General features: G+C 41.8%; 1 protein-coding gene across 1 annotated transcript in view; it reads left to right on the top strand.

Annotated features, from left to right (window-relative positions):
• The window catches only part of TRIM14 (tripartite motif containing 14), a 77,867-nt gene that overhangs the window by 21,467 nt on the left and 37,342 nt on the right, over positions 1-19,058 (top strand). The window contains exon 2 of the mRNA XM_073662451.1: positions 13,751-13,846. Coding sequence (XP_073518552.1) covers positions 13,751-13,846 — 96 coding nt within the window. The remainder of the gene's footprint in view (positions 1-13,750; positions 13,847-19,058) is intronic.

Genomic DNA, 19,058 nt, shown 5'->3' with positions numbered 1-19,058 from the left:
CTCCATACAGTATAATGCACTCGACATGGTCGTCTACGCAGTATAATGTTCTCTCCATGGTCCTGTATGCAGTATAATGCATTCGCCATGGTCCTCCACACAATATAATGAACTCCCCATGGTCCTTCACACAGTATAATGCACTCCCCATGGTCCTCCACGCAGTATAATGCACTCCCAATGATCCTCAACACAGTATAATGCACCCCATGGTCCTGTACATGGTCCAGTATAATGCAGCCCCCCTTAGGGTAAAATGCAGCTTCCCCCCACCATAAGGTAAAATGCAGCCCTCAGTCCTCCAGTTTTATCAGTACTCACTGATTTATAAATAAATACATACTTACCGCTCCTTGTTTCCCGCTGCTTCAGTCTGCAGCACGTCTCTGTCATCACCTCAGCAGCTGCCAGCTCCACTGTCTGACACAGCATGGAGCGTCATCACGTTGCTGCGTCAGACACAGAGGAGGAGTGATAGGAGAGAGGGTTTCTCCTTTGGAAGTGCATTGGAGCTGTAGGGTGCATTGCTGCAAAGGGAAAAAAAAAAAAAACCTCTTTAAATCTTCCTCCTTAGCGAGTGTGAATGAGCTGAGTGTGACCGGCGCGTAAGTGCAAACGAAAGTAAGTTTTTGACTTGTTTTTCAGTGACTTTGGATTCAGGGAGTTTGGAAGGGAGGAATTTGGACTGAATTGCTGTCTGTATTTTATTAATTCTTTACATTTCTTTTTACTTAACATTTCTGTCTAGTGCAATCCCCATTAGGAAATGAGCTCCATTATTGGCAATGCTATCCAGTGTACATCTTGCCACATGTATGCAATCCTTGAACAGTCAGTCGGGGTTGCATACTGCTGCGCGAGATGTGTGCACGTTGTGCGTTTGGAAGCCCAGGTACTGGATCTAAATGAGCAGCTGGCAACACTGAGATCCATTGACAATATGGAAAGGAGTCTGCTGCTCACTGAGCAGCTGCTCACTGAGGTAGATGTGGGGGAGGGTCGTAGTAGGGAGCTACAGGACAGTGAGGCAGCTATCTGGGTGACAGTTAGAAGGGGGGGTAGAGGTAAGAGTGCCAGGGAGGCTAGTCCTTATCTGGTACACCCCAATAAGTTTGCAAAGTTGGCAGATGAGGGGGGTGACGGTACAGGGGTAGCACTGCTGCAGCAAGGCATGTCCCCTGAAAGCCGGAGGAGTGTCAGCTCCAGTAAGGAGGGAAACAGGAGAGCAGGGCAGGGCAGGCAGGTGCTGGTAGTGGGGGACTCAATTATTAGGGAAACAGATAGGGAAATCTGTCACAAAGACAGGGATCGTCGAACAGTCTGCTGCCTACCTGGCGCTCGAGTCCGGCACATCGCTGATCGGGTTGACAGATTACTGTGAGGGGCTGGTGAGGACCCAGTGGTCATGGTGCACATTGGCACAAATGACAAAGTTAGAGGTAGGTGGAAGGTCCTTAAAGATGATTTCAGGGAATTAGGCTGCAAGCTGAAAGCAAGGACCTCCAATGTGGTATTCTCTGAAATACTACCGGTACCACGTGCCACGCCAGAGAGGCAATGGGAGATTAGGGAGATAAAAAAGTGGCTCAAGAACTGGTGTAGGAAGGAGGGATTTGGGTTCCTGGAGAACTGGGCCGACTTCTCAGTTGGCTACAGACTCTACGCTAGGGACCGGCTGCACCTCATTGGGGAGGGTGCAGCTGTGCTGGGGGAGAAAATGGCTAGAAGGTTGGAGGAGTGTTTAAACTAGGGATTGGGGGGGGTATTCATTTTATAGGTGGGGAAGATAGTGCAGATAGTGACCTGGGCACAAATAAAGAAATTGGGGGTGGGGTTAGAACAGTCAATAAAGTAAGAAGGAATAGAGGTACAGAGAGATACATAAAATGCATGTACACTAATGCCAGAAGCCTCACCAACAAAATGGAGGAATTAAAATTAATTTTGTTTTAAAATAATTATGACATGGTGGGGATATCTGAGACGTGGCTGGACGAGAGCCATGACTGGGCAGTTAATTTACAGGGCTATAGTCTGTTCAGAAATGACCGTACAAACAAGCGAGGTGGGAGGGGGGTATTTATATGTAAAATAATCCTTAAAACCCATCTTGCGGGAGGATATATGTGAATCTAACGGAGATGTAGAGTCCCTGTGGGTGGAGATAAGGGGAGGGGGAAAAAATAATAAATTACTGATAGGGGTTTGTTATGAGTCTCCAAAAATAATGGAAGCAGCGGAGAATATCCTCGTAAAGCAAATAGATGAAGCAGCGACTCAAGGAGAAGTTATTATTATGGGGGACTTCAACTACCCTGAAATACATTGGGGGACAGAAACCTGTAGTTCAAGCAAAGGTAATAGGTTTTTGACAACTATGAGAGACAATTACCTTTCACAACTGGTTCAGGACCCAACAAGAAGGGGGGCACTGCTAGACCTAATATTAACCAATAGGCCAGACCGCATATCAAATATACGAGTTGGGGGTCACTTGGGTAATAGTGATCACAAAATAATAAGTTTTCATGTAACCTTTAATAAGATGTGTAATAGAGGGGTTACAAGGACACTAAACTTCAGGAAGGCAAATTTCCAACAGTTGAGAGATGATCTTAGTGCAATAAACTGGGACGATATCCTGAGACATAAAGCTACACAAAGCAAATGAGAGACATTTATTAGCATCCTGAATAGGACCTGTGCACAATATATACCCTATGGGAATAAACATGCTAGAAATAGGAGGAAACCACTATGGCTAAATAGAGCTGTAAGGGGCGCAATAAGTGACAAAAATAAAGCATTTAGAGAACTAAAGCTAGTGATGAGGCATTAAATAAATATAGAAAATTAAATAAATTCTGTAAAAACCAAATCAAGGAAGCAAAGATTGAGGCAGAGAGAATCATTGCCAGAGAAAGTAAAAGTAATCTGAAAAATATTCTTTAACTACATAAATAGTATAAAACTAAAAAAATGATAGTGTTGGCCCCCTTTAAAATAGTCTGGGTGAAATGGTGGATGGGGATGAGGAAAAAGCTAATATGCTAAATGATTTTTTTTCAACCGTATTTACACAAGAAAATCGCATGACAGAAAACATGATTAGTAATAACAAAAATTCTCCATTAAATGTCACTTGCTTAACCCAGCAGGAAGTACAGCGGCATCTAAAAATCACTAAAGTTGACAAATCCCCGGGCCCGGATGGGATACACCCGTGAGTACTGCAGGAATTAAGTAACGTCATTGATAGACCATTATTTTTAATCTTTAAAGATTCCATTATAACAGGGTCTGTACCACAGGACTGGCGTATAGCAAATGTGGTGCCAATATTCAAAAAAGGGACAAAAACCTAACTTGGAAATTATAGGCCAGTAAGCTTAACCTCTACTGTGGGTAAAATCCTGGAGGGTTTCCTAAGAGAAGCTATACTAGAGTATTGGAAGAAGAATAACCTCATGACCCAATATCAACATGGGTTTACGAGGGACCGTTCCTGTCAAACTAATCTGATCAGTTTTTATGAGGAGGCAAGTTCTGGACTGGACCAAGGAAATGCAGTGGATGTTGTGTATATGGACTTTTCAAAAGCTTTTGATACGGTTCCACACAAAAGGTTGATACATAAAATGAGAACAATGGGGATAGGGGAAAATATTTGTATGTGGGTTAAGAATTGACTCAATGATAGGAAACAAAGGGTGGTTATTAATGGAAAACACTCAGACTGGGTCTCAGTTAACAGTGGGGTACCACAGGGGTCAGTATTGGGCCCCCTTCTTTTTAACATATTTATTAATGATCTTGTAGGGGGCATACAGAGTAATATTTCAATATTTGCAGATGACACTAAACTCTGCAGGGTAATCAATACAGAGGAGGACAATATTATATTACAGGAGGATTTATGTAAACTAGAAGCTTGGGCTAATAAATGGCAAATGAGCTTTAATGGGGATAAATGTAAGGTAATGCACTTGGGCAGAGGAAATAAAATGTATAATTATATGCTTAATTGTAAAACACTGGGCAAAACTGTAACTTAAAAAGACCTGGGTGTATTGGTGGAAGACAAGCTCACGTTTAGTGGCCAGTGTCAGGCACCTGCTGCAAAGGCAAATAAAATAATGGGATGCATTAAAAGAGGCATAGATGCTCATGAGGAGAACATAATTTTACCTCTATACAAGTCATTAGTGCGACCACACTTAGAATACTGTGCACAGTTCTGGTCTCCGGTGTATAAGAAAGACATAGCGGAACTAGAGAGGGTGCAGAAATGAGCGACCAAGGTTATTAGAGGACTGGGGGGTCTGCAATACCAAGACAGGTTATTACACTTGGGATTATTTACTTTGGGAAAACGAAGGCTTAGGGGTGATCTTATTACTATGTACAAGTATATGACGGGACAGTACAAAGACCTTTCTACTGATCTTTTTACTCTGAGGCCTGAGACGGAGACAAGGGGGCATCTTCTACGTCTGGAGGAAAGAAGGTTTAATCATAATCACAGACGGGGATTCTTTACTGTAAGAGCAGTGAGACTATGGAACTCTCTGCCGCATGATGTTGTAATGTGTGATTCACTATTAAAATTTAAGAAGGACATGGATGCCTTTCTTGAAAAGTATAATATTACAGGTTATATATACTAGATTCCTTGATAGGGCATTGATCCAGGGAACTAGTCTGATTGTCTTATGGAGTCGGGAAGGAATTTTTTTCCCCAATGTGGAGCTTAGTGTTTGCCACATGGTTTTTTTTTGCCTTCCTCTGGATCAACATGTTAGGCTATGGGTTGAACTAGATGGACTTAGTCTTCCTTCAACCTTATAAACTATGTTACTGTTACATGACGTTCCCTGCTCCATCATTGCTATCAACCAGGGCCGACTGCAGGTTTTCATGGGCCCCGGGCAAAAGAGTCTCAGTGGGCCCTTTAATACATACCAACATTCATGATGCACAGATACGGCAGAGAAATATAGGTATAGTACACAGGGCCCTGGCTGTCCCCTCATCCTTCATATATGCAGACATGCACACACACAGACAGTACGCAGACATACGCACACACATTACACAGTACACAGACATGCACACAGACACAGTACGCAGACATGCACACACAGTACGCAGACACGCGCACACACAGTATGCAGACACGCGCACACACAGTACGCAGACACGCGCACACACAGTACGCAGACACGCGCACACACAGTACGCAGACACGTGCACACACAGTACGCAGACACGCACGCACACAGTACACAGACATGCACACACACACAGCACGCAGACATGAACACACACAGTACGCAGACACGCACACACAGTACGCAGACATGCACACACACAGTACACAGACATGCACACACACACAGTACGCAGACACACACACACACAGTACGCAGACATGCACACACACAGTACGCAGACATGCATACACAATATGCAGACATGCACACACAGTATGCAGACATGCGCACACACACAGTACGCAGACATGCATACACAGTATGCAGACATGCACACACAGTATGCAGACATGCGCGCACAAACGGTACGCAGACATGCACACACACAGTACGCAGACATGCAAGCACTTGATACGCAGACATGCACGCACATGGTAAGCAGACATGCATGCACATGGTAAGCAGACATGCACACACACGGTAAGCAGACATGCACACACACGGTAAGCAGACATGCACATAGTACACAGATATGCACAGACACAAACAGATATACAGATAAGTACACATACAGACCTCCAGGCTGTGTAAGGGCTATTTAACCGAGAGGGAGAGTGATGGGGTGGTATGCCAGATGACCTGGCCTCCACAGTCACCAGACCTGAACCCAATCGAGATGTTTTGGGGTGAGCTGGACCGCAGAGTGAAGGCAAAAGAGCCAACAAGTGCTAAGCATCTCTGGGATCTCCTTCAAGATTGTTCGAAGACCATTTCCGTTGACTACCTCTTGAAGCTCATCAAGAGAATGCCAAGAGTGTGCAAAGCAGTCATCAAAGCAAAAGGTGGCTACTTTGAAGAACCTAGAATATAAGACATATTTTCAGTTGTTTGACACTTTTTTGTTAAGTATATAATTCCACATGTGTTAATTCATAGTTTTGATGCCTTCAGTGTGAATGTACAATTTTCATAGTCATGAAAATACAGAAAAATCTTTAAATGAGAAGGTGTGTCCAAACTTTTGGTCTGTACTGTACGTACATATTTGAACACATTCTTAAAAACACATAAAACAGACATAAATATCTATATAATCAGTGAATGTCAATAGCGGTACCAGAGCGCCAATAACAGGGCAAAAATATTAAAAGGACTGGTTTATTAATACACACAACGCGTTTCGGTGGACACAGCCACCTTCATCAGGTGTGACAAGCAGCAAACAATTGATTCTTATATACATTTGACTAGGTATACAATTACTTAAAAGGGGCGGGGCCAGATACAGAGTAATACCTCTATATTAACCCCTTGAGTTCATATATGCTCAATAGAGTAAAAAGGATTGTTATAAATTAATACCTAATGAAGCATATAGGGTTCTTATAAAAAGGATTCGCAGTAATAGAGGTATTACTCTGTATCTGGCCCCGCCCCTTTTAAGTAATTGTATACCTAGTCAAATGTATATAAGGATCAATTGTTTGCTGCTTGTCACACCTGATGAAGGTGGCTGTGTCCACCGAAACGCATAGTGTGTATTAATAAACCAGTCCTTTTAATATTTTTGCCCTGTTATTGGCGCTCTGGTACAGCTATTCATATTCACTGATTGTCCCTTTCCCCCTGTTGGAGTGCGGTAGAGCTGCCTTTAATCTATTGTTCTTTCACCTGTGGGAGCAATTTAATTAGAATTACTACCCTGGTTTTCCAAGCTGCGCTGCCCTAACCCCTCCGGAACGCTGCCGGGGGTGTTGGTGAAGCTGGGCGTCCATCTCGGCGTTACATGCAACTAACCTGGCCACGTGATCCACCACCGAGAGATCAGGATCTGTGAACGCCGCTGGAAATAGATGACAGCCACCAACAGAGCGGAGCTTGTGGAGCTTTACACTGGGGTTGTGCAGAGGTGCACAACTTCACAAGGTTAGTAGCCATCCCCACACCCCTCTAACAATTGCAATACTGAGTCACCCATTGCGCCTTGTTCTCTCCTCTCTTTACATAAATATATATATACACAGTCATACACACTGACACACACACAAGACACATTAGAAATATATTTAATATGGGGATTGGGGAATCTGGCGACAAGCCTCACTCACCTGCCCCTTGGCCTGTGTCCGGTCCAGCTGTGCAGGGCCGCCGGCTTGTCTGACTGCCATCACAGGCCCTGGCCCATCAGAGGGGCCCACTCGCCGTTGGGGCCCACACCGCTTCCCCAGCATCTTCGCAGGGAGGACCTCCGGCGTTGTGTTTGATTGCCGGCACGTCATCAGGGCCACCCTCCGGCTCCAACGGCGCTGCTTAATTGACAGCACTTCATCAGGGCCCCCCTCGGGGGCTTCCCTTCATCAGGACCCCTTCTTCATCGGGGCCCCCCTCCTGCACCCCCCGCTCCGCTGCTTGATTGCCGCCGCTGCCCCCATGGCACTGTTTTCAGGCATGGCTGCGCAGTGCACTGTGCGGCTGTGTCTGCTAGTAATGACGGCAGGGGCAACACAAGCACAATTAAAGGCGCATTGTCGCCCCTGCCGTGTCATTACTACAATACACAGCCGCACAGCGCACTGCGCGCGGCCATGCTTGAAGGCAGTGCCGGTGGGCAGTAGCGGCAATCAAGCAGCTGAGCGGGGAGTGCAGGAGGGTGGCGACTGCTATGGGGTCCCCCCAGCTCACGGGCCCCATAGCAGTTGCGTGGCCTGCCACGATTGGCGGTACACCACTGATTACAGACATCTTCTTAGAGGCTGTCTCTAGGACCCAACGGCTACCTTCCTCTGGCTAATTAACACCCTACCTGGGTGTATAAATACCTGCTGTATTTCAGAGGGAGGTGCTGGCGATATACATTACTACTTGTGAAGGCTTTACCAAGAGAAGTACTTTGTCCTCTCTGGAGCTTGAGGACGTGTGCGCATTTGTCTGGAGTAGTCAAAAGCTAAGCAATTTCCCCCTGTTTGTGTACCCTTGTTGTCTATAGTGTTTAGTGGAGATCGACTAGTACTCATCTCCTCCCTTCCCCAGCCTTTGCCATAAGCCAGGGAAAGACAGCGCGAGGCACACGTGTGGCGATTGGTGAAGAGCTAATACAGGGACGTTAGGGGAGACAGGGTGACACTAGATCAACCTAGGAGGTCTCCACTTCCCCCCTTTCCCTAGAGTCTGGGCTCCCTTTCCCTCTTCCCTTTGTGTTGCACTAAGTCTTTCCCACACCTTGCGTGACAGAGTGGACTGCTGCTGGAGTCATTGCTTCAAGAGCCACCACACACAGTCGTATCCAGGACATGGGCTACAAGTGTCGCATTCCTTGTGTCTAGCCACTCATGACCAATAGACAAAGCCAGAAGTGTCTTACCTGGGCCAAGGAGAAAAAGACCTGGACTGTTTCTCAGTGGTGTGGTCCAAGGTGTTGTTTTCAGATGAAAGTAAATTTTGCATTTCATTTGGAAATCAAGGTCCCAGAGTCTGGAGGAAGAGTGGAGAGGCCACAATCCAAGCTGCTTGAGGTCTAGTGTGAAGTTTCCACAATCAGTGATGGTTTGGGGAGCCATGTCATCTGCTGGTGTAGGTCCACTGTGTTTTATCAAGACCAAAGTCAGCGCAGTCGTCTACCAGGAAATTTTAGAGCACTTCATGCTTCCCTCTGCCAACAAGCTTTTTGGAGTTGGAAATTTCATTTTCCAGCAGGACTTGGCCCCTGTCCACACTGCCAAAAGTACCAATACCTGGTTTACAAACAACAGTATCACTGTGCTTGATTGGCCAGCAAACTCGCCTGACCTTAACCCCATAGAGAATCTATGGGGTATTGTCACGAGGAAGATGAGACACCAGACCCAACAATGCAGACGAGCTGAAGGCTGCTATCAAAGCAACCTGGGCTTCCATAACACCTCAGCAGTGCCACAGGCTGATCGCCTCCATGCCACGCTGCATTGATGCAGTAATTGATGCAAAAGGAGCCCGACCAAGTATTGAGTGCATTTACTGAACATACATTTTAGTAGGCCAACATTTCGGATTTTAGAAACATTTTTCAAGCTGTTGTTATAAAGTATTCTAATTTACTGAGATAATGACTTTTGCGTTTTCATTGGCTGTAATCCATAATCATCAACATTAACAGAAATAAACACTTGAAATAGATCACTCTGCTTGTAATGATCTATATAATATGAGTTTCACTTTTTGTATTGAAGAACTGAAATAAATTAACTTTTTGATTATATTCTAATTTAGTGAGAAGCACTTGTATATATATATATTTTTAATTTATTTTTCCAAGTGTCTAGTAGAATGCTGTCTCTTCCCACATTATAGGGTTACGTCACTAGACAATTGATGTTCAGCTTTGCATCATTTAGTAGAAGTTTATATATGTTTTTGGATGTGTACCATATAGAGCAATTTGGCATTCAACCCCCAACTCCCTACCTTAGCTACTGATTTATTCAGATTACCTCCATTTTATATACCAAGCTAGTAATAAAGTGCTGTTGGCAATGCAGAACGTAGTAGCAAGTCTTATCCATTCTGTGTAATAGTTTTCGGAAGGCCTGTGTAAGCAGAATGATGTCCTGAAGGCCTCAGCGGAGACACTACTATGCAGAGCTCTGGCTGTCTACTGACATCTGCTGGATCTTTTGAAATATGAAAAACAAAAGGTATGAAAGATCTGGCACTTAAGCTGAGGAAAGTATTGGCAATTTGCCAGTGTCTCCCATTATTATTTAATTTTAGGTTTGTAATTAATGACCGCCACATGCTAAAAAAGAAACCTGCTTAAAAATGCTGACGATTGTGCAGCAGGATAGCAAAACTCCTCCTGTTAATTGGCATCCTTAACGTACTTTCAGGACAAGTATGTTCGTTAAAACAGATTATCTATAACGAAAATGCAAATACAGCAATCTCTTTTGCTTAGAAGCTATTTTAATGTATCTCTTCTTATCAAAGATTACAGAAGGCTTTTTATTTTTATGGATGAAGTTTACTTTTTGATTTAAAGTTGAATCCCAGAAATGTTCTTTGGAAGCTCAGTGCCCTTTCACCTCTGCAATGACAAGGTCTTAAAAATCAAAATGGTTTGAAATAATAGGATAGATTCTTTATATTATACTTTAATCTAATTTATACTAAATATATTATTTAAAAAAATACACCCGATACTTGGATTACTCTGGAGGAAGGGAGCAATGTATAACACATTTTCTGGGGTGGAAAAATTTGTCATTGGATAATTGATTTTTTTTTTTTTACATATTTTTCAACTCTTTACAAAATTGCACACAACCCTATTACAGGATCTTTCGGTGGGTCGAGGTTGATGCATGATAATTGGCACCAAGTACCAGGAGAAGAGAGCCCCATTTAGAGTTGAAACTTGCAGTTAGGAATAATACATATGGATTGATTAACAAATAATTTATTAAAATGTATTATTCATATTCCCTATGTGCCAAATAATAAGGCCTCATTCAGATGTCTAGGGTTTTTTCGGGGGTATGAGAAAAGACAGACCATTTTTTAGCCGTGCGCTAGATCCCTTTTCAAGCCTTTTTGATCCTTTTTTATTTTTACAGTCAGTGTGGCATACAATTTTCTCGTATGTAAAAAAAAAACAAACATTTTCATACCCATTGCACAGTAATAAACAAACAGCAGTAGGATGACATACGGGTGGTATCGGAGTGCTATCCGTTTTTTTTCATGGACCTATTCACATGAATGAGTGAGTTTGATCTGCAAATCGGATCAGAAGAAAGCCTATCATTTTTTTGTAGAAAATCAATCCGCCAGAAAGAATAAACATGTGAACATGTTTCTAGATGATAATGCATAGGTGTTTTATCTGTGAAATATGCAAATTAACTCTTCAAACAACAAGAGGACTTGAATTCTAGCGCCACCTACTAGTAGCAATCCTAAAAGTCAACATCGACCCATTAAGAGTCTTGCCATATGACTTAGGCTGAAAGCCAAACCAGAATCTCCATTTGCAGACACGGTGTTTCAGGGTGTTGCACCTCCTCAAAGTATGAGATCTGATTTGTCTGTATGAAAGACCTCTGACTGGGGCCTAAGGGTAACAAGTCATGTGGCAAGGCTAGCTAAAGTGTCGATATTAACTTTTAGGATTGCTACCTCCAATAGGTGGCGCTAGAGTTCAAGTCCTCTTCTCCTCTGTAGAGACAATTTGCTTATCTAATTTCCCAGAGGAGCAGTGCATGGCTTATAAATCTCCTTACACTAGCATGTCAGGTATGTCAATCTCCATAAGGAGAAACGTTACCTCTTAAACACTTATCTGTGAAAAACATGAATAGAAAGCATACACGGAAACATCTAAATGGGGCCTTACGGCATAATTTTAAAAGCACATGGATGCTGATACCTGAAAATGTTTTCATGTAATGGGCTCCGGGAACCCTAGTCCTACACTAAGGGAATACAGTGAAAAATGGAAATTGAGATCTGAATTATGTGTCTTGGCTCCATATGAGTTCTCAAGCTATAAAATTGTTTAAGTACAAGCCCCTTCACTATAAAATGTAGTGGCCTTAAGGATGTTTTTAGGTCTATGCTGACTTCTATGGAGAATTATTTTTGATGGCGCATGATTGACTTTTCTAGATGAACTCCAGGATACAAAAATAATGTCATGCAAAATTCTGATATATTACAAGTGTTTTTGATATTTTTATGAAACCTTCTGGATTTCCAGACACACTGTGCATTAGTCCAAAAGATATACTATATATATGTATATTTAAACGCTAACCAATAGTACTGCTCATCGTTATTGGCACCCATGAAGTTTAAGTACATAATGTGAAATATCTCCTGAAAAAAATGAATCAAGTGAAACAGTTTTTTGTATAAAGCACTCGTGTTAAATACAAAATAGCAAATGATAAAAAATAATTGAAAACAAAAAACAATGGGAGGAAAAGATAGGAAATCCTAAAGCTTGTTGTGTCACTGGTATTGGCACTCTTTATATTAATTTAATATGGAAACACATTTTGACTCACCTGTGGTAAATCACTAAAGACATTCACCTGTGAATAATTGCTGGTGGCCATGTGACATGAATTAGCCAATGAATGATGACTTCAGTGTTTTAAAAAGCCACATGGTAGGCCCTGTTCCTTTATCACAATGGTGAGGACAAAGGAACTGTCTGAGGACATCAGAACTGCTATTATTAGCAAACACAAGACTTCCAAAGGGCATAAGGTCATCTCCAAAGACCTTGTTATCCCAGTTTCAACAGTGTGCAATGTCATTAAGAAGTTTGCGAAGCATGGAACCATCAAAAACCTCCCTGGACGTGGGGGAAAGAGGAAAATTGACAAAAGATGTTTTCAAAGGTTGGTGCGAATGGTGAAAAAAAACATCACATCAAATATCCAAAGACCTGAAGGCCAAACTGGAACAGTCTGGGGTCATGGTTTCAACAAGTACCATACACTGCACACTAAACCAAGCAGAGCTTTATGCGTGAAGGCCAAGGAAGAAACCATTGCTAAAGAAAAGACATAAAAAAGAACGACCGATCTTTGCCAAAGAGTACCTTGACAAACCACAATCCTACTAGGAAAATGTTCTCTGGACAGATGAAACAAAAATAGAGCTTTTTGGCAATGAAAAGCAACAGTTTGTTTACAGATGGCACAATGAAGCTTATTAGGAAAAGAACACCTTACCAACAGTTAAGCATGGTGGAGGATCCATAATGCTGTGAGATTGCTTTGCTGCATCAGGTACTGGAGGCCTTGACCGTATCACAGGAATCATGAAATCAGAGAATTATCAAGAGATTTTAGAGTGAAATGTCCTACCCAGTGTAAGAAAACTTGGTTTGAGTCGAAGATCATGGATCCTCCAGCAAGACAATGACCCAAAATTCACATCCAAAAGTACACATTAATGGTTGATAAAGAACAAATGGTCTGTTTTAAAATGGGCAGCAATGAGTCCTGACCTCAATCCCATTGAAAATCTTTGGGGTGAGCTGAAATCTGCCATTGGGAAAAAGAACCCTGCAAACATTCAAGAGCTTGAACAAACTGTAAAGGAAGAGTGGGAGAAAATTCCAGTTGAGAAGTGCAAGAAACTTATAGATGGCTACAAGAAACGTTGGGAGGCTGTCAGCAATGCCAAAGAGTGTACAACCAAGTATTAATTAGGGGTGCCTTTATTGCTGCACATGCTGTTTATTCTGTTTTTTTCTTTGAAATTGCAACATGGAAGTTGAAAAACAATGTTTTATTGTTGTATTGCTTTGGACCACTAATTAAAAAATCCTGAGGATATAACTTTGGTACATTTCCATTTATTTCTGAAGATATTGTATAGTCTATAAAAAAAAATGAAGGGGTGCCAATAATAATGAGCTGCACTTCATATATAAAAACCTACACGGTTCACTAGGATTTTCTCTCAGTCGCTTTGCTACATGAAAAGTAAGGAAAACTGACTTGCAAAACATTTTGCTATGCTAATAAACTTCTTCCCATTTCTTGCAGAATCTGACAAGCAGATGCCTGGAGCAGCTTGATCAAAAGAAAAGCGATGTACTTGGCAACATACATCATATTGAGCAAGCTGCCACAGATCTCAAGGTATGAGGCATATTTAAAAATCAAGAAACACTGCAGGGTTACGTTCAATACACAAATGTTGTAAACTCTGTGTTTGTTTAGCACTGAGTTGAGGGATTCATATTCAACGACTTTCAAATGCAATCAGTAAGATCCATTGGCTGCTCCTGACACAATTCATAATTTGATGTAATTAATGGTCTCAGACTGTCTCAGACTCCAGTCCTTCAAGGCAATGATCTGTTTCAGACAATTTTCTGCTAATATATGTTAAAATGCAATATTTCTCCATATACAAGTAAACTAAATATTCAATATTCAATAATTTACAAAAATGCATAGCAAAAAAAAATTGCAGCAAATTGTAATATATCCTCATTAGCTGAGATTTAAAGGGTTGTTCTAATGCTGTATCTTCAGGAGTGCAACCCTCCTGACTCCTGGCTTCCTGGTTGCTGTGCACTTCTGAAGTTTGGACCAGCAGTTTAGCAGTTTGGACCAGAAGTTTGGGTCATTTCCAAACTGTGCGCTCTCCGAGGCTGCTAGCAAGGGCAGCTTTACCTCTGCAACATGGGAGAAGCACAAACACATTGAGGCTGGTTAGATCCAACAGTCCAGCCAGCTGCAGAGCACTATGAGCAGTGTCATATTGGGGTGCCAAGGGCCCACCAGTAACCAACTCCGAGGCCCCACTTTTCAGCTACATGCAATTGTGACATTATCCTCAATCACAAGTTTATATAACAATGGACTAGGTAGATTGTTAAATGAATAAGATGCTGCCTCTGTCTATACATAGTGATTCAAGTATACAGTGCCAAGTACTGCTCATATAAGAGGGCGGTGGCCCACTCTTGCACAGGGGCCCACCGGAGGATTCTCCTGTTCTCCTGTGGGCCAGTCCAAGCCTGATCATGAGCATGCTGTAAATCATATAGCATCCTTGCAGCACTTGCTCCTTCCTTACCTAGGTGTTCTGCCACTCTGAGACTGCAAGGTAGCCGGAAATTTTGGCAATGAGCTGTACACTATAAAATTAAAAATCCTTCCATTCTTGAGAAGAGAAATGATTTTTAATAATAGGTAAATTGCAAAGTTGCTTGTTTTGACAAACACTTTGCAATTTTACTTTTTTAAGAACTTGAGACAGCCCCATTTAAAATAAGAAAAAAGGAGGGAAAATGGAAGCAAAGAGTATTTAAGATATAATTTAGGCAAACGAATATTTGTGATATGACAAAAAAAAGTTGTACGGTGGTGCCACACTCTCTAATATTCCTAATTTGCACACATTGCATTGTTCATGTTCCTGAATTGCCTAAAAGTTTCTGATATTACAGGCTTTACAAGCAAACTGTTTTGCCCAAGATCACAATAAGATTACTTAGGAAGCCATTATAAAGCTATAAAAATCAGATCAGTGGGAGAATTAAACATTGAATGTAAATATTGAATGGAGCTGTTTTGCAGAAATGACAGCAGGGGATCGCAGCTGATTCTTTTTGTGAGGTAAAACATTTCACTGCCTGTGTTTAACCCCTTTACAACCCAAGGTGGTTTGCACGTTAATGACCAGGCCAATTTTTACAATTCTGACCACTGTCACTTTATGAGGTAATTACTCTGGAACGCTTCAACGGATCCCCCTGATTCTGAGACTGTTGTTTCATGACATATTGTACTTCATGATAGTGGTAAAATTTCTTCGATATCACTTGCGTTTATTTGTGAAAAAACAGAAATTTGGCAAAAATGTTGAAAATTTAGCAATTTTCAAAATTTGAATTTTTATGCCCTTAAATCAGAGAGATATGTCACACAAAATAGTTAATAAATAACATTTACCACATGTCTACAGCACAATTTTGGAACCAACATTTTTTTTTTAGGGAGTTTGAGGGTTAAAAGTTGACCAGCGATTTCTCATTTTTCCAACAAAATTTACAAAACTTTTTTTAGGGACCACATCACATTTGAAGTCACTTTGAGGGGTCTTTATGAGAGAAAATACCCCAAAGTGACACCATTCTAAAAACTGCACCCCTCAAGGTACTCAAAACCACATTCAAGAACTTTATTTACCCTTCAGGTGCTTCACAGGAATTTTTGGAATGTGGAACAAAAAAATTAACCTTTAACTTTTTTCACAAAAATGTTACTTTAGACCCAATTTTTTTTTTATTTTCGCAGGGGTAACAGGAAAAAATGGACCCCAAAATTTGTTGTGCAATTTTCCCTGAGCACACAGATACCCCATATGTGGGGAAAAAACACTGTTTGGGTGCACGGCAGGGTTCGGAAAGGAAGGAGCGCCATTTGACTTTTTGAATGTAAAATTTGCTTGAATAATTATCGGACGCCATGTTGCGTTTGGGGAGCCCCTGATGTGCCTAAACAGTCGAAACCCCCCACAAGTGACACCATTTTGGAAACTAGACCCCTTAGGGAACTTATCTAGATGTGTGGTGAGCACCTTGAACCCCCAGGTGCTTCACAGAAGTTTATAGCATTGAGCCGTAAAAATAAAATTTTCACATTTTTCCCACAAAATTTTTTTTCAGCCCCCAGTTTTGCATTTTCATAAGGGTAACAGGAGAAAATTGCACCATGCAACTAGTTGTGCAACCTCTCCTGAGTAAGCCGATACCCCATATGTGGGGGAAAACCACTGCATGGGCATACGGCAGAGTTCGGAAGGGAAGGAGCACCATTTGACTTTTTGAACGTAAAATTTGCTTGAATAATTAGCGTATGTGCCCCTGATGTGCCTAAACAGTGGAAAACCCCCACAAGTAACGCCATTTTGGAAACTAGACCCCTCAGGGAACTTATTTAGATGTGTGGTGAGCACCTTGAACCCCAAGGTACTTCACAGAAGTTTAGAACATTGAGCCGTAAAAATAAAATTTTCACATTTTTCCAACAAAAATGTTTTTCAGCCTCCAATTTTGCATTTTCATGAGGGTAACAGGAAAAATTGCACCATGAAATTTGTTGTGCAATTTCTCTTGAGTAAGCAGATACCCCATATGTGGGGGAAAACCAATGTTTGGGCGCATGACAGGGTTCGGAAGGGAAGGAGCGCCCTTTGACTTTTTGAATGTAAAATTTGCTTGAATAATTAGCGGACGCCATGTTGCGTTTGAAGAGCCCCTGATGAGCCTAAACAGTGGAAATCCCCCAGAAGTGACACCATTTTGGAAACTAGAACCCTCAGGGAACTTATCTAGATGTGTAGTGAGCACCTTGAACCCCTAGGTGCTTCACAGAAGTTTATAACATGGAGCCGTGAAAATAAAAAAATCAAACTTTTTCCACAAAAATGATGTTTTAGCCCCATTTTTTTTGTTTTCACAAGGTTAAGAGCAGAAAATGGACCCTAAAAACTTTGTGCAATTTCTCCTGAGTACGCCAATACCCCATATGTGGGGAAAATACAGTGTTTGGGCGCAAGGCAGAGTTCAGAAGGGAAGGAGCACTGTGTGACTTTTTGAACGCAAAATTGGCTGGAATTGAGAGCGGATGCCATGTCGCGTTTGGAGAGCCCCTGATGTGCCTAAATAGTGGAAACCCCCCACAAGTGACCCCATTTTGGAAACTACACCCCTCAAGGATTTTATCAAGGGGTATAGTGAACATTTTCAACCCAGAGGTACGACACAGAATTTGATAACATTAGGTCATCATATTGGATAAGTTGTCATTAGTCTTGAGCGCAAGTGCTCGCTACTTGAGTTTGCATCGGGTACTCAGGTATGCACCAAGTATCGCGGGTGCTCGAGTGACATGCTCAAGTCCCCGCCCGCATGTTTCATGGTTATTAGACACGCAAAAAAAGACATGCAGGGATCACTCGTGCATGGCAGGCAATCCCCGCGGGGTTTTTTTGGCCGCGAAACATATGGGGTGGAGACTCGAGCATGTCACTCGAGCACCCACGATACTCAGTGCATACCCGAGCACCCGATACAAACTCAAGTGGCAAGCACTTGCGCTCAACACTAGTCGCCATATTGTCATCTTTTTTTTTTTTTACTTTTGAAAAAAATCCCAACCTTAACCCCAACCCTAACCCTAGCACAACCCTAACCGTAGAGTTTATTTTTTACGCTGTTTTGGCCGACAGAGTCATGTGACGGCTTGTTTTTTTTGGGATGAATTGACATTTTTATTGGTACAATTTTCAGGCACGTGACATTTTTTGATCGCTTTCTATTCCGATTGTTGTGAGGCCGAATAAACAAAAACCAACAATTCAGGAATTGTTTTTTTTTTAAAAATTTTATGCTGTTCCGCGTGTGGTAAAATTGATAATGTAGCTTTATTCAGTACGTTTACAGCAGTACCACATTTATATAGTTTTTCTATGTTTTGGCGCTTTTACACAATAAAAGCTATTTTATAGAATAAAATATTTTTTTGCATTGCTTTATTCTGAGAGCTTGTAACTTTTTTATTTTTCGGCTGATGGAGCTGTATGGCGGCTTGTTTTGCGGGACAAAATGACATTTTCAGCGGTAACATTTTTATTTATATTCGTCTTTTTGATCGCGTGTTATTCCATTTTTTGTTTGTCAGTATGATGATAAAGCATTGTTTTTTGCTTCGTTTTTTATTTTTTTACCGTGTTCACTAAAGGAGGTTAACTAGTGGGATAGTTTTATAGGTAAGGTCATTCCGGACGCGGCGATACCAAATATGTGTACTTTTATTGTTTTTTTTGTTTTTTTTCATAATAATATTTATTGATGGGTACATTATATTTCTATTTTTGGTGGATTATTTTTAGATTTTTTTTTTAAATATTTTTACTATATTTTTTTATTTTCATTTTTTAACACTTTTTTTTACTTTTATACTTTGTCCCACTATGGGACTTTCACTTTCTTTTACTCTGATTGCCTGTATAGCATAGGGATGGAGCACCATCCCTGTGCTATACAGTCTGTCAGCGCTGCAGATGCAGAAGATACTTTGGTCATGCACTGTGCATGACCAAAGTATCTTCCTGCTGTCTGGTGACCCGGATGTTGTCATGACGACATCGGATCGTTATGGTAACATTCGGGAAGCCGCGGCAGACAGTGTTGGACGCCGGCAGGAGAGGTGAGTATCGGCGATCACCTCCCCTTGCCCCCGCAATGCTGCGATCGACTTTGATCGCAGCATTGCGGGGGTTAATGTGCCGGGAGTGGTGCGGAACCGCTCTCAGCACATAGCACTGGGTGTCAGC

This window comes from Phyllobates terribilis, unplaced genomic scaffold, assembly GCF_046119375.1.
Source record: "Phyllobates terribilis strain yellow unplaced genomic scaffold, ASM4611937v1 Scaffold_1__5_contigs__length_1240528914, whole genome shotgun sequence".
In the NCBI taxonomy this organism is placed as follows: Eukaryota; Metazoa; Chordata; class Amphibia; order Anura; family Dendrobatidae; genus Phyllobates; species Phyllobates terribilis.
The sequence above is the reverse complement of the archived record's forward strand: the minus strand, read 5'-3'. Positions and strand labels throughout refer to the sequence as shown.